The sequence below is a fragment of the Hyaena hyaena genome, unplaced genomic scaffold (assembly GCF_003009895.1).
Source record: "Hyaena hyaena isolate Hyena2069 unplaced genomic scaffold, ASM300989v1 scaffold_104, whole genome shotgun sequence".
In the NCBI taxonomy this organism is placed as follows: Eukaryota; Metazoa; Chordata; class Mammalia; order Carnivora; family Hyaenidae; genus Hyaena; species Hyaena hyaena.
Window position 1 is genome coordinate 1,879,365 of NW_024080736.1, and position 15,186 is coordinate 1,894,550.

Below are 15,186 nucleotides of genomic sequence, written 5' to 3' on the forward strand. Positions count from 1 at the left end.
AGGAGAGAGAGAGAGACAGCGTGAGCAGGGGAGGGTCAGAGAGAGAGGGTGTCACAGACTGAAACAGGCTCCAGGCTCTGAGCTGGCAGTCAGCACAGAGCCCGACGCGGGGCTCGAACCCACGAACCACGAGATCATGACCTAAGCGAAAGTCGGACGCTTAACCGACTAAGCCACCCAGGCACCCCTCAAATTTTTATTCGTAAGTGTTGTCTTTTACTGGTCAAATACATGATAACATTCTTTACTTTGTGATTGCGTTATCCCAAAATGAAAAAGGTTTTTTTTTTTTTTTAACAATGATCAAAATGAAGCTTGTTAGATCATTTCTAATGGTAATGAATTGATTCCTGAAGATTTGATGAAAGGCAAAACTAGGTCAATTTAAGCAGAGTCCAAATGAGACAGAAAGAAAGCCCAAAGAGGGGAAGAAAAAAAAGAAAAAAGAAAAAAAAAAGGAAGGTGTGGAACCAAAGACACAGTAAAAGAAAAAATTTGAAAAGTATAGGGGCGCCTGAGTGGCTCAGTTGGTTAAGCATCGGACTTTGGCTCAGGTCATGATCTCGCGGTTCGTGACTTAGAGCCCACATCAGGCTCTGGGCTGACAGCTATAGCCTGGAGCCTGCTTTGGATTCTGTGTCTCCTCTCTCTCTCTGCCCCTCCCCTGCAGGTTCTCTGTCTCTCTCTCAAAAATAAATAAACATTATTTTTTTTTAATTTTGAAAAGTATAAAAACCACAAAGAAAAACAAATCCACAAATCACCTTGCATATTTTCCGTTTCTCTGTGTCTGTCTGTATGCATTTCTGTTTCTCTAAATCTTAGAAAAGGGATTAGAAATTTTACTAATAGATAATAATAGTTATCAGAATTATCAGAGGTAATAATAGTTAATAATATAAGCCTGGCTGGCTTAGTGCATGCAGCATGTGACTCTTGATCTTGGGTGGGGAGTTCAAGCCCCGTATAGGGGGTAGAGTTTACTTAGAACAAAACAAAACAAAACACTGTCAGCTGAGAATAACTTTATTGCTGAAAGGGTGAAGAGAACTGATGAAAGGAAGCCCAAGGCGGGGCACCTGGCTGGCTCAGTCAGTAGAGCATGTGACCCTTGATCTCGGGGTTATAAGTTCGAGCCCCATGTTGGGTATGGAGATAACTTAATAAAAGTAAAAAAAGAAGAAGAAGTCTTAAGGCATACCTATAACTTTCCCCCAGTCCTTGAAGCACTTATGCATTTCTTATTAATTTTTATCAAGATATAATTCACATACCATAAAATCCACCCTTTTATTTATTTATTTATTTATTTATTTATTTAAATGTTTTATTTATTTCTAGGAGAGAGAGAGAGACAGCGTGAGCAGGGGAGGGTCAGAGAGAGAGGGAGACACAGACTCTGAAACAAGCTCCAGGCTCTGAGCTGGCAGTCAGCACAGAGCCTGATGCGGGGCTCGAACCCACGAACCGCGAGATCATGACCTAAGTGAAAATCGGACGCTTAACCGACTAAGACACCCAGGCGCCCCTAAAATCCACCCTTTTAAATAAAAGTATAATTTAGTGGATTTTCGTGTATTCGCAGGTTATGTAAACATCACCACTGTCTGACAGTCACGCCCCATTCTCCCCTCTTGCATTTCCCAGCAACCACTATGCTACGTTCTGTTTGTATGAATTTGCCAGTTCTGGACATTTCATATAAATGAAATCATATAATATGCGGCCTTTGGCGATTGGCTTCTTTCACTAAGCATAAGTTTTCTAATTGTGGGAAAATACACATAACATAAAATGCATTTACCATTTTAGATATCTTATTTATGTACTTATTTATTTTTAAGCATTTAATTTTTTAATTGTTTTTATTTTGGAGAGAGAGAACATGAGAGCAAATGGGGGACAGGCAGAGGGGGAGAGAGAGAGAGAGAGAGAGAGAGAGAGAATCTTAAGCAGGCTCCATGCTCAGCACAGAGTCCGACTCTGGGCTCCATCCCATGACCCTGGAATCATGACCTGAACTGAAATCAAGAGCCAGACGCTCAACTGACTGAGCTATTCATGTGCCTCCATTTCAGGGGCGCCTGGGTGGCTCAGTCGGTTAAGCATCCGACTGCTGCTCAGGCATGATCTCGTGGTTCATGAGTTCAAGCCACAATGGGCTCTGTGCTGACAGCTCAGAGCCTGGAGCCTGCTTCAGATTCTGTGTCTCCCTCTCTGCCCCTCCCTAACTCTCACGCTCTCTCTCTCTCTCTCTCAAAAATAAGAATAAACATTAAAAATTTTTGAAAAATAAAGTGTACAGTTCAGGAGCTCCTGGGTGACTATGTCCAGAATGTTCTTCCCCAGATCTTCACAGTGATGTTCAGATTTGAGCTGGAATGTCACCTCGTCACAGAAGCCTTCCCTTTCCGTCCTACCCAAAGGAGCATTTGTATGTACTGCCCACATATAGTAGGTGCTTAATAAATATTGATTGAGTGGGGTGCCTGGCTGGTTCAGTAGGCGGAGCATCCAACCCTCCATCTCAGTGTCATGAGTTCAAGCCCTACGTTGCACGTGGAGCCTATTTAAAAATAAGTAAAAAAATAAAAATAAATCTTTATTGAGTAAGGGAAGGTGCCCCATGGACATTCCCAATCCCCTAAGTTTGCTTCCCACATTCCCACAGGCCAAGATGGTTTGTCTGCCTGACTCAAGTCCTTCCCCCCAGATAATACCGCCTTCTCTGAGCACATAGGAGACTATCAGCCCACACCCATCAAGCTGTTCCAGTCCCTTCAGCCCTGAAATAGTCCTTCCCTTCACTCTCAAGCTACCAATTGATGGCTTTTTGTGTGTGCACTCAACCACAAGTCTCTCGAGTGTCGCCTCCATCATGCTAGATATGCTGGAAGGAGATGAATGAGATACGGTTCTGCCCTAAGGGGCTCTCACCACCTGCAGGTTGAGCAGATGTGTGAACAAGCAAATACAACACAGCAAGAAAAGTGCAAAAGAGAGCCAAACATGATCACTGGCTCAGCACATTACCACAAATAAAGAGATGTGTACGTAAGGCTCAGTATAGCAAATGCAGGCAAGAGTCGACGCGGCCCTGAACAAATCGGAATTCGCCATGAACGTATTTTGAAACATGTATGGTGCTGAGGGTGTCACATCCTGGCTCCGTGTACCAGCTATGTGACCTACGCAAATTACGTATCCCCTGGGCTCTAGTTTCTACCGAGGGGAAATAAGACCTAGTCCAGAGAGGCGCTGAGAGGATTAAATGAGATAACACTTTATAACATATGCACTTAATCAATGATACATTTGAATTACTGTTGATAAAAATTTTAATTGTTTTTTAAAAATGAAACAATTGTTTAAAATAAAACAATATCCCCAATGTGGGGTTCAAACTCACGACCTTGACATCAAGAAAAAAAAATTTTTTTTTAATATTTTATTTACTTCTGAGAGAGAGAGAAGTAGTATGAGCAGGGGAGGGGCAGAGAGAGGGAGACACAGAATCTGAAACAGGCTCCAGGCTCTGAGCTGGCTGTCAGCACAGAGCCCGACGCGGGGCTCGAACCCACGAACCGCGAGATCATGACCGGAGCCGAATTTGGACTCTTAACCGAATGAGCCACCCAGGCGCCCCCTAAAAATTTTTTTTTGAGAGAGAGAGAGAGAGAGAGCGCAAGCCAGGGAGGTGCAGAGGGATGTGGGTCTCGAACTCACACACTGTGAGATCACGAGCTGAGCCAAACGGACAAAACTTTTACATGCGGCAAAAAAAGCTTTGAGCACAAAGATGTTTGTGAAGTGCTGGCAGAAATTTGAAACACGCGGGGCGCCTGGGTGGCTTAGTTGGTTAAGCGTCCGACTTTCGCTTAGGTCATGATCTCGCGGTTCGTGGGTTCGAGCCCCGCGTCGGGCTCTGTGCTGACTGCCAGCTCAGAGCCTGGAGCCTATTTCAGAGTCTGTATCTCCCTCTCTCTCTGACCCTCCCCTGCTCACACTGTCTCTCTCTCTCTCTCTCTCTCCTAGAAATAAATAAAAATATTTAAAAAAAAAAGAAATTTGAAACACGCAAAATCCTCTTGTGGGAGCATTCTGCAGCCATTACATTGTGAGAATGTTTTACAGAGCCATAGATACATAGGCACTGGACAAAATGGGTGTATATGGTGTCATCGTGGCTATGTAAATACATCCCCAAAGTCCCTGGCCTCTCCAGCCTGTGGGTTTAGTGAAACTACGTTCACCTTGTACCCAAATTTCTCTGCCTCATTGCCCCCACCTGCTCCCGCAGACCTCTGCAAAGGCCCTAAGGGACCTAGAGAGTAGCTAGAACATATTTGCTTTCCATTCCACGTCCCCAGTTTTCAAAATGTAGGTACTTGTTAGACATAGGTACTCTTTTCCCAGGCCTTTGCCCACACAGGACACCCCTGGCCCCCGTAGGGTGACCAGCCATCTGGTTTGCCTGGACCCAAGGCATTTCCTGGGATGCCAACCTTTTGGTGCCCAACCTGGGAAAGTCCTTAGCAAACTGTGATATGGTGGCCCTCCTACCTCACTGCACGGGGGACTTTCAAGGCTGCAAAGTTCTTAGATGAGGCTTGTTTTCTCAGCTGGAGCCAGACTGTGTTCCTCCCAAAAGTAAGGACTGATGGATTACACAGAGGACTAGGGGAGTAGAAGATTTCGGCTTGAATTCAGGGGACTTTTCCCTGCTTCCGGGAAATGAGACCATCAATCAAAAGGTTGCTTGAGAAACAAGTGATCAGAGCGTAGGTCTGGACAAGACGTGCTGGTCTGGGGACAAGAGCTCACGGTGGCGTCTGAAGTCAGAGGAGTGGACAAGAGGATCTGGGAGAGCTTCAAGTAGGACAGAAGCTTGAAAATCATGACATTTGAGCCAACAGGTAGAGGGAAACAAGTCCACGAAAGAAACGAGGGGAGTGGCTAACGAGATGGGAGGCAAAGTAGGATTTGAGGTTTGCAACTTTGGGGCACAGCTTCCTCAATCAGTTCTTAGTTTCCATTTGGCCATGCCTTACCCCAGGGCCAGTCTTTTTTTTTTTTTTTTTTTTTAATGTTTTATTTATTTCTGAGAGAAAGAGAGAGAGAGAGAGAGGCAGTGTGAGCAGGGGAGGATCAGAGAGAGAGGGAGACATAGAATCTGAAACAGGCTCCAGGCTCTGAACTAGCTGTCAGCACAGAGCCTGACATGGGGCCTGAACCCACAAACCATGAGATCATGACCTGAGCTGAAGTCGGACGCTTAACCGACTGAGCCACCCATGCACCCCTAAATTTTCTAATAAAATTACCTGTCTGTCCAGCCTCATCCTCTGATGGCCCTAAGAGAGTGGGGTCTGATAGTGAGGAAAAGTCTTCCATTGGCAGTCAGCTGCAGGGCACATCACTCACTGTCTAATAGTGATGCTGGAGGGGTTTGTGACCCAGGTGCCCAAGGGTTGTGAGGAGCAATCAATCCAGTGGAGAGGAAGGTATGAGTGAGTGAGTGGGGGTGGGGGGGTGGGGGGGGTAGGGATCCTAGAGCAAGAAGCTCAGAAACTTTGAAGCTCAGAAAATTTTTTTAATGTTTATTCATTTTGGAGACAGAGAGAGAGAGCAAGAGCGAGCGAGCGAGAGAGAGAGAGCACGAGCAGGGGAGGGGCAGAGAGAGAAGGAAACACAAAAAAAGAAACAGGCTCCAGGCTCCCAGCTGTCAGCACAGAGCCTGATGTGGGGCTGGAACTCACAAATCTCGAGATCATGACCCGAGCCCGAGTTGGACGCTTAACCAACCGAGCCACCCAGGTGTCCCTCTTTTATTTTTTTAAAAAGTTTATTTATTTTGAGAGAGAGAGAGAACGAGCTCAAGTGGGAGAGGGGCAGAGAGAGAGGGGAAGAGAGAGAGAATCCAAAGCAGGCTCCCCTCTGTCAGCACAGGGCTGACATACCACGAGATCATGACCTGAGCTGAAGTCGGACATCTAATCAACTGAGCCACCCAGGTGTCCCCTCGCACACTTTTATACTGTCCAATTTTGCCCGTGGCTGATGTGTCGCAAACGGTATCCAAGCTGTGAGGTGACCATTCTAATAATGCCTGTGTGCTCTGCAAATCAGAGCCTCATTGTTATTTTGAAATACTAGCCATGAAAAAGTTTGATTGGCTCTAACATCCACAAGAAATTTTATGGGCACATTTGTCAATGAAAGAAAAGGAAGAGCTTTAAATATAACTTAAGTATAATTTCTACTGCTGTTAAGTGTTTCAATGGTTATAAAAGACATTTCAATTTTTTATCACCTACTGCTGCAAACAGTTTCTTGTCATTTAAAGAGATCGCTGTTAAAAGAGTCTGGATCAGGAATTGCAAGAGCTATTTAAAATACAAAGCTGAGAATATAAAGTTAGGTCCCGGGATTCAAGTTCAAGTTTTTCATTTAATACAAAAAAGGCTTTTGGGGGAGCATTACAAATTCATTTATCTAATGCTATATGTTTAATTTTAGTTTTTATTATAATTGTACTTAGGAAGAGAACACTTTATTTTTACAAATGTAGTATGCCCTCCAATTACTCTCCAGTTCCTTTGGATGCTATCATGTTGGAAAGTACAGATCTAACCCAACCCCCTTGACTTATTCATGAGGGAACTGGGGCTCCACCAGGGTTGAGTGAGCTAAGGTCACAGAGCTAATCACTTCCTTCCTAAAGCAGCGCCCGAGCTGACTCTCCGAGTCTTAACAGCAGGTCTGTGATCCATCACTCTCTGAGTCACTCAAGTCCAAGTCAACTCGTGTTGACTTCTTTCTCTGTGTGTCAGATCTCACTCGGTCTATATCCCCTCCCCGGAGGAAGGAACCCTCCACGTTATGGGAGCTGAAATCCGGGTCCTCCCCTCCTGACCTTACCTGCAGCGAGACTCTGTGCTCAGGCACATACACCTCAGCCTCAGAACCAGAAGCTGGCTGTGTTGTGGAGCAGTGCCCGGTGCCTAGTGTTGTGTGTCACCGAGACAAGCTGGGCCCGTGCCAGGCAGCAGCAGCCATGCTCTCTCCGCAGGTGTAGTAGCCTGATTCTGCAGCACTTCCTGGTTGCATAGTCAAAGTCTGGTTCTTGGGCACTCCCAGGGATTCTGTGAGCTTAAAGCAGGCGGTGTTGGTTTCTGTTGCTTACCACCAAGACCCCAACTGATAAAGGAATCGGAACTAGACTGATTGGAGTCTATAGACTCTTGGGGAAATGGGGTGGGGTTGGTATGTGACTGTCTGGATAGTGTTTTGAGCTGGAGGATAGAGAAAGGGCTTCTAATATTTGGGATTTATCTTTTATTTTCTTTTTTAAACACTTATTTATTTTTTGAGAGACAGAGCATGAGCAGGGGACAGGCAGAGAGGGAGGGAGACACAGAATCCGAAGCAGGCTCCAGGCTCGGAGCTGTAAGCACAGAGCCTGACGCGGGGACACGGAGCTCGAACCCACCAACCGTGAGATCATGACCTGAGGTGAAGTCAGATGCTTAACCGACTGGGTCACCCAGGTGCCCGGAGGTTTGAGATTTAAACACCCCACAGCAAAATAATTCAACAAAATACGAGTGACCCGGAATTAAAGGTAAGTCTTTAGAAGCGTGAATGGCTGTAGCCCTAGGACATATAATGGATGTGAGCATTTTGACTGTGGAGTGTGGAGTTTTCTTCTGACAGTGCTGGATACTTGGCAATTCTTGTAGATTCACAAGACAAATATGTACATATCACATTTGTATAGATGCTGCTTTAACACATTTTCTGATTTTTGAGGAATTTAAAAAATGTTTGTTTATTTTTGAGAGAAAGAGCTTGAGCAGAGGAGGGGCAGAGAGAGGAGACAAAGGATCTGAAGCAGAGAGCCCGATGAAGAGCTTGGACTCACGAGCCATGAGATCATGACCTGAGCTGAAGTTGGATGCTCAACTGACTGAGCCACCCAGACACCCCTTCATTTTATTTTATTTTACTTTATTATTTTATTTTATTTTATTTATTTTGAGAGAGAGAAAGCATGTGCCAGAGGGTCAGAGAGAGAGAGGGAAAGAGAATTCTATCGGGCTCTGCACTATCAGTGTGAGGAGCCTGATGTAGGGCTCAAACTCATGAATCCGTGAGATCATGACCTGAGCCGGAATCAAGAGATTTACCCACTGAACCTCGCAGGTGCCCCTCTGGAAACTGTTCTGAAATTGCTCCTGGCCCCTGGCAAGATAGACAGCCTGGCCATGGAGTCCCAGGTGACCATGTAACCTACATGGCTTATCATGAACTGAGTTATCTGTTCTCACTGGCCATCAAGTGCCCAGGAGTGCTCCCTTCCTCAAGAGGACATGGGATAAATAAGAGCAGCCCTGGGCTTCCCTTTGGAGAAGACACAACCATGCAACTCTCAGTATGTTTACTCACATTTTACTATCATCCCTCCTGCAATTCACAACCATCTCCTCCTCGGGAACTCCTATGACCATGTGACTCAGCAGGTCATCTGAGCTTGTTTTACAGATGGTATCAGCGGGAGTAGATTGCTAAGGTGTGATAGTTGCACTTGCAAATGGTCTTGAAAGAACAATGGCAAAAGGCAATCGCCCAGTGGGGAGACCTTTGAGTTGTATTCTTGTGGTTCTTTTCATCTAGAGTCTTTGTACCACTTCATGTGTCAGGTGATCTGGGGGTTAGATTGGTGACAAGGTTTGGGAGAGAGCACATAGACGAACCTCTCAGAGTAGACCAAGAAAGTAAGAGTGTTTGTGTCCTGTATGAATACTTATCAAAATGCTCCCACCGCTGAAGAAGCTTTAAGCTAGTGGACAAGAGACCCACCTTGCGGATGTAGGTCAGGCTCTTTGTCTTGTCAAGCCAGTGGCTGTTTATTGGAGTCACATGAACAAGGGCTTCCTGGTGAGGCTGACCTGACTATTGCTACTGCTGAGTGCCCATTTTTGAAGAATCATTATAATAGATTCTTTCTATCATGGTGGGTACAGTGAGTCAACCTCTTTGGGAAGAGGTTTATACTGAATTTGGATTTGCTTTTCCCACCAGCAATGCTTTTTACCATCGCCACCCTAGATGGGTTTACTACAGACCTTCCTCGCCATCACAGTATCTTATACATACATCATGGCACCTGTCTTAGTCACTTTGGGCAGTTATAACAAATTGCCATAGCCTGGGGTCTTTTTTTTTTATGTTTATTTATTTTTGAGAGAGAGAGAGAGAGAGAGAGAGCGAGCAAATGGGGGAGCGGCAGAGAGAGAGAGAGAGAGAGAGAGAGAGACAGTATTTGAAGCAGGCTCCAGGCTCTGAGTTGTTAGCACAGTACCCAATGCGGGCCTCGAACTCACTGACAGTGAGATCATGACCTGAGCTGAAGGTGGATGCTTAACTGAATGAGCCAACCAGGCGCCCTGGCCCCATCTAATACAGTCACATGGAGAGGTACGGTTTCAATGTATGAATTCTGTGGGTATGCAAACATTGGGTCCATAACAGCATCTGACCAAGGAACTAACCTAACAGTGAAAGGAGGAAAGAAACTGGCTGTCCTGTTAGATTCCTAGCCCTATCGTGGACCCCAACATCTGGAAGCAGCTGGCTTAGTAGTGAAATGGTCCATGGAATACAGCTACCTAGCCAGCTGGAAGACAACAGCTTGAGAGCTTGGATTCCATTTATACTCGGAGCCAGCAGCCCTGGAGGTGCCCGTAACTTTCTCATGTGTTCCTTTTCTGTTTAAATGAGCCAGAGTCAGTTTCCATTGCTTGCAACTAAAAACTCCAAGTAATACAAAAATACCTCTCTTGGGTATCTGGCTGGCTCAGTTGATAGAGCATGCGACTCCTGATCTCAAGCTTGTGAGTTCAAGACCCACACGGGGCACAGAGCTTACATAAAAACAAACAAGCAAACAACCTCTGTTTGTGCCATCTGTTGTAATTTTTTTTTGGTAAAAGTTCTTCCTCCACTACTAGCTTGCAAACTCCAAAGGCTGTCACCAGTTTTACTATCTTTGTATTCCCTACAGTATATAAAACACTGTGCTTAAAGTTTTTTTAAATGTTTATTTATTTTTGAGAAGGGGAAGGTGGGACGGGCAAAGAGAGAGGGAAACCGAGGATACCAAGGGGGCTCTGCTCTGACAGCAGAGAGCCCAAGGTGGGGCTTGAACTCATGAACTGTGAGATCATTACCTGAGCCAAAGTCGGACGCTTAACTGACCGAGCCCCCCAGGTGCCCCTAAAAATGTTTTTTAATTTAAAGATTTTTTTTTTAAGATTTTGTTTTTAAGTAATCTCTACACCCAATGTGGGACTTAAACCTACAACCAGAAGTCAGGAGTCCCATGCTCTACCAGCTGAGCCAGCCAGGTGTCCCAGAATGCTGTCCTTTACATAGTGAAGGATACAGGTTGCAAACTTGTAGACTCTGGGCTATCTCTGAACTGCATTTATTTTGACCAGTCTGAAGTGGCTTTTAATTTATTTGTAATGTTTATTTATTTTTGAGACACAGACAGAGAGACAGAGCGCGAGCGGGATAGGGGCAGAGAGAGAGGGAGACACAATGGAAAGCAGGCTTCAGGCTCCTAGCTGTCGGCACAGAGTCCAATGCAGGGCTTGACCTCATGAACCGCGAGATCATGACCTGAGCAGAAGTCAGACTCTCAGTTGACTGAGCCTCCCAGGCGCCCTGTGTTTATTTGTTTTTTTTAATCAATTTGGTTGCCATATAAAAGCCAATAGATTTTATATGAAATGCACACTTCCTTCCACCTTCTCCTGAAGAATTTGAAGACCTGGCCATCTTACACCCATAGTCCCATAGCTGCGCTCCCTCAACAAAGCACAGGTACCTCCATTTGCCAAAGTCTTCACTCCGTCCACTTTATTTACTTTTATTACTTACATGGCCTTTTAAGGCATGTAAATTTGCCACCCTCAATGAAATCGAATTATACTGAGTTTACGTGGCAATTAATGCTTGTGTTTTTGTTTTCATTTCACTTGTATTCTATTCTTCTAATTGGGTTGTACTAAGCCACTTCGTGGACAGAATCCTATTTTTCTTTAAATCACTTTTTGGGGGCACCTGGGTGGCTCAGTCGTTTAAGCATCCTACTTCGGCTCAGGTCATGATCACATGGTTCACGAGTTGAGCCTCAGTTCCGGCTCTATGCTGACAGCTCAGAGCCTGGAGCCTGCCATGCTCTGTCTCTCTCTCCCTCAAAAATAAATAAAAACATTTTAAAAATTTTTAGAAAATTACTTTTTGGTTTTCACATATTAACAAAAATTTTTAAAATGTTTTTAATTTATTTTTGAGAGTCAGAGAGAGGCAGAACGAGCAGGGGAGGGTCAGAGGGAGAGAGGGAGACACAGAATCTGAAACAGTCTCCAGGTTCTGAGCTAGCTGTCAGCACAGAGCCCAACGCGGGGCTTGAACCCACGAACCATGAGATCATGACCTGAGCCGAAGCCAGACGCTTAACCGACTGAGCCAGCCAGGCGCCCTAATTTTTTTTTAAGTAGGCTTCAGGACCAGTGCAAATCCCAATTTAGGGCTTGAACTCAGGATCCTGAGATCAAGACCCCAGCTGAGATCAAGAGTCCCACCCTTAACCGACTGAGCCACCCACTGGCCCCTTGATAGATATTAATATAGTCATACAACTTTTTTCTAATCCCAAGCTGACCTTGATCCCTATGAGCCTAACACCTGACTTGGTCTGGAGGTGCCTGACATTTCATCATCATGATTCGTTCCCTGGGCTAAGCTGAGATCTGGTGACTTGTCAGGTAAAGAAATTAAAATTATTTCCTGATAACACAAACGTACAACATTTCAAACTAGGTTTTAGGCGGGAAGTCATCCTTTCTACTGCTAGTAAGAAATTGGAAAAGTTTTTGCTGAGGTGGTCGAGTTTCCAGCTGGGACACCGAGAAAGATGGAAGGAGACTGGAATGTAGCTGCGTTCTGGAATTTACCGGAGGCTCTTCGGGTGGGGATTTTATCCACGGCGTCTGAGTGACTTTCCCTCGGGGTCTGGCAGCCCAGGGCGTGGTCCCTGGCACAGCCCCTGGGCAGTTGTCATTGGGATCAATTTTAAGACTCTCTAGAACCAAGCCTTCGGAGTTTCACATTTCTGGGGGCTCGTCTCCCCGGGTCCCAGTTAATTTCCCTCTCGCGCCGGGGCAGGCGGCCCCCTCCGGACATCCTTTGGCGCTTCCAGCATCAGTTTCCCCCCAGGGGGCGGGAGGGGGACGGGTATGGAGCCGCTCCTGCCCTCCTCTGCGAGCCGGGGAAGAGGAGACGTGGGAGGGAGGCTCTGCTGAGTGCAGGCTCCGGCGGGGACTCCGCCGAGGCAGTGGTCTCCCCAGGCCAGTGCCCCGGGGCACTTCTCAGCACTGCGCCCCTCTCCCCGGCACCGCCGGAGTCCTCGGTCCGGCCGCGCCGCGCGGAGGCGCCCCTGCCTCCCCGCCCCCGACCCGGCGCTCCCGCGCTCCCCCTAGCGGCCGCCGCGCGGCCTCGCTCCGTCCCAGGCTCGTCGGCGGCGCAGCTCACGTGACCGCGCTCCGGGCCTGCGGCCGCTGTCGGTTCCCCCAGTCACCGAGCGAGAGGGAAGAAACAAGATGGCGGCTGAAGGCGATCCGGAGTGGGGCCCCAGCAATTCGGATTGAGCCTTCTCCCTCCACCCGCTTCCGCCGGCCGGGCCCCTCCCGCCCGGCCCCGCGGGCCTCCCCACCCGGCCCCGGCGCCCCCCACCGCCACCCCTCCGCCCGCCCCTCCCCCCTCCGCTTTCCCTTCTCCCCCCCGCCTCGGCTCCGACATGAGGGGCCGGCGGGGCAGGCCGCCTAAGCAGCCCGCGGCTCCCGCTGCGGAGCGTTGCACCCCGGCCCCGCCGCCGCCGCCGCCGCCTCCGCCCACGTCCGGACCCATCGGGGGGCTCCGCTCGCGGCACTGCGGCAGCAGCCGGGGCAGGTGGGCCGCCGCCCAGGCTGAGGTGGCGCCCAAGACGCGGCTGAGCTCGCCCAGGGGGGGCAGCAGTAGCCGGAGGAAGCCGCCGCCGCCGCCGCCGCCGCCGCCGGCCCCCCCCAGCACCAGCGCCCCGGGCCGGGGGGGGCGAGGAGGCGGGGGCGGCAGGACGGGGGGCGGGGGCGGCGGCGGCCACCTGGCCCGGACCACCCCGGCCCGGAGGGCCGTCAACAAAGTGGTGTACGATGACCACGAGAGCGAGGAGGAGGAGGAGGAGGAGGAGGAGGACATGGTCTCCGAGGAGGAGGAGGAGGAGGAGGACGGCGACGCCGAGGAGACCCAAGATTCCGACGACGACGAGGAGGATGAGATGGAGGAGGACGACGACGATTCGGATTATCCGGAGGAGATGGAAGACGACGACGACGACGCCAGTTACTGCACGGAAAGCAGCTTCAGGAGCCATAGCACCTACAGCAGCACTCCAGGTACCCACCCAGCCCAGTTGCTGCAGACTCCTTCCCCACCTCCCGTTCCCGCCCCCCCTTCTCACTCCCTCTCTGGCCTCCCCCCACCCCGACCTCCCCCCCCAGACGGAGGGGAAACGCGACGGCACATCAAGTGGCAAAAAACTAGATTTACAAGAGGAAAGAGGCGCATTGTTCAAAATGGAGATTGCATTGTTGCAGTTTGCAGGCCACACACTCGCTCTCTCTTTTCTCTCCCCCCCCCCCAACCCCCTCTCTTTCCTCTTCAAAATTTGTGCCAGTGCAGTGTCTCCACCGGGCAGGATTGAAACTTTGGCACACACATTTCCATTGCATTCATTTTTCTCCCCATGTTTTGGTTTGCTTTTTGGAATGAAAGAAGCCTCTTGTTTTGCAGACCTCTTTGCATTTCTAATGTGGTTTCTTTTAGATTGTTGTTATATATCTGTTCCTTAAAAGGGAATTGAGGATTTAGACAGATTGGGGCACACGGATGCTCAAAAACACGCGTCTCTTCACGCTCCCGGCGGTGTGGTTTTAAAATTGTGTTGAGGAAATGGATCGGTTAGGTTAGTAGGGGAGCCTTATCTGGTCCCGTGTGTTTGTTTTTATTCTGGAGTGCTAATGGGCTCGTGCAACAGTTGCTAGTAAATGGCTGATGGAAAAAGAGCAGCGTAGAAAACCGAACAAAACCAAAACCGATTTGGCAGTATGTTCGATTCCAAGTCATTTTAGTAAAATCCAAAATACAAGTAAGAAAGCAGTGGCAGCACGCGGCTTAGCTAATTCGATCCCTTTGCTTCGCCTGAGAAACGCAGTTTCGTATCACCTGTTGCAGAAGATGTATAGTTGATCATGCAGACATAATTGCTGAAGGTGAACTTTTGGACTAACTTCTAAGTTACACAGTAGAAGTTCACGGGGATTTATTACAAAATGACTCTTTTTCTTTTTCCCCATTCTGTTTCTAAGGCTAAGTCTTCCTTGGGTCTGTTAATGAATTTTTCCAGGGTGACTTCTCTCCTATTTTCTCACAGAAAGTTTCTCTGGGCTGGTGCTGGGATGCATTTATTTTGTTTTGTTTTTAAACACACAATTGCTGCTTTGTATTAAATAGTCGTTGCAGGTTACTAAATTGTGAAAAAAAATAATTTGTAACAATAACCTACAAGAGTCTTCCTGTATATTTTTGTTAGTCTGGATTAACTAAATTACATTCCAGTTTTGAGAGCATTTACAAGGCAAAGTTTATGAGGAAATAGGATCCTTAAAAAAAGTAATGACCGTGTGTCACTTGCTTTTAAAAGAGACTAGGATAGTCAAAGAGGTTAAATCAAAATGTTTCCTTTTTTTTTTTATAAATGCATAACTCCTTATGGAGGAGTGTGAGTATTAAGCCAGAGTAGGCTCATTTGGGTTGTTTTAACAGCAAGTGCAAAAGGTGATTTTTTTTTTTTTTTTTTTGCCTGACAGACTAGCTGCCTGCCTTTGCGGGTTTGGGGGATGCGAGGGGTGGGGTGGGGGGGGGGAGGCTGGGAGAAGATTGAAGGGAATGAATCAAGTTCAAGTGTTTAAGTCTTGCGTGTAGAAGGAACTGCATGCTACTTTTCATTTCTTGCCCACTTAGTATCTTTTATAGTAATAGTTTTTACCTTATGAAATCACATGCGGTTCTTTCTACCCA

General features: G+C 47.5%; 1 protein-coding gene across 11 annotated transcripts in view; it reads left to right on the forward strand.

Moving 5' to 3' along the window:
• Nucleotides 1–12,690: 12,690 nt before the first annotated feature.
• Nucleotides 12,691–15,186, forward strand: part of BPTF (bromodomain PHD finger transcription factor) — a 137,216-nt gene continuing 134,720 nt past the window's right edge. For 5 of the 11 annotated variants that reach the window (XM_039235977.1, XM_039235987.1, XM_039235979.1 and 2 more), the window contains exon 1: nucleotides 12,798–13,502. In XM_039235977.1, the coding sequence (XP_039091908.1) occupies nucleotides 12,869–13,502 (634 nt within the window). In that variant the 5' untranslated portion in view covers nucleotides 12,798–12,868. Of the gene's footprint in view, nucleotides 13,503–15,186 lie in introns of all 11 variants that reach the window. The other 6 variants (XM_039235980.1, XM_039235983.1, XM_039235988.1 and 3 more) reach the window with 3 other exon arrangements.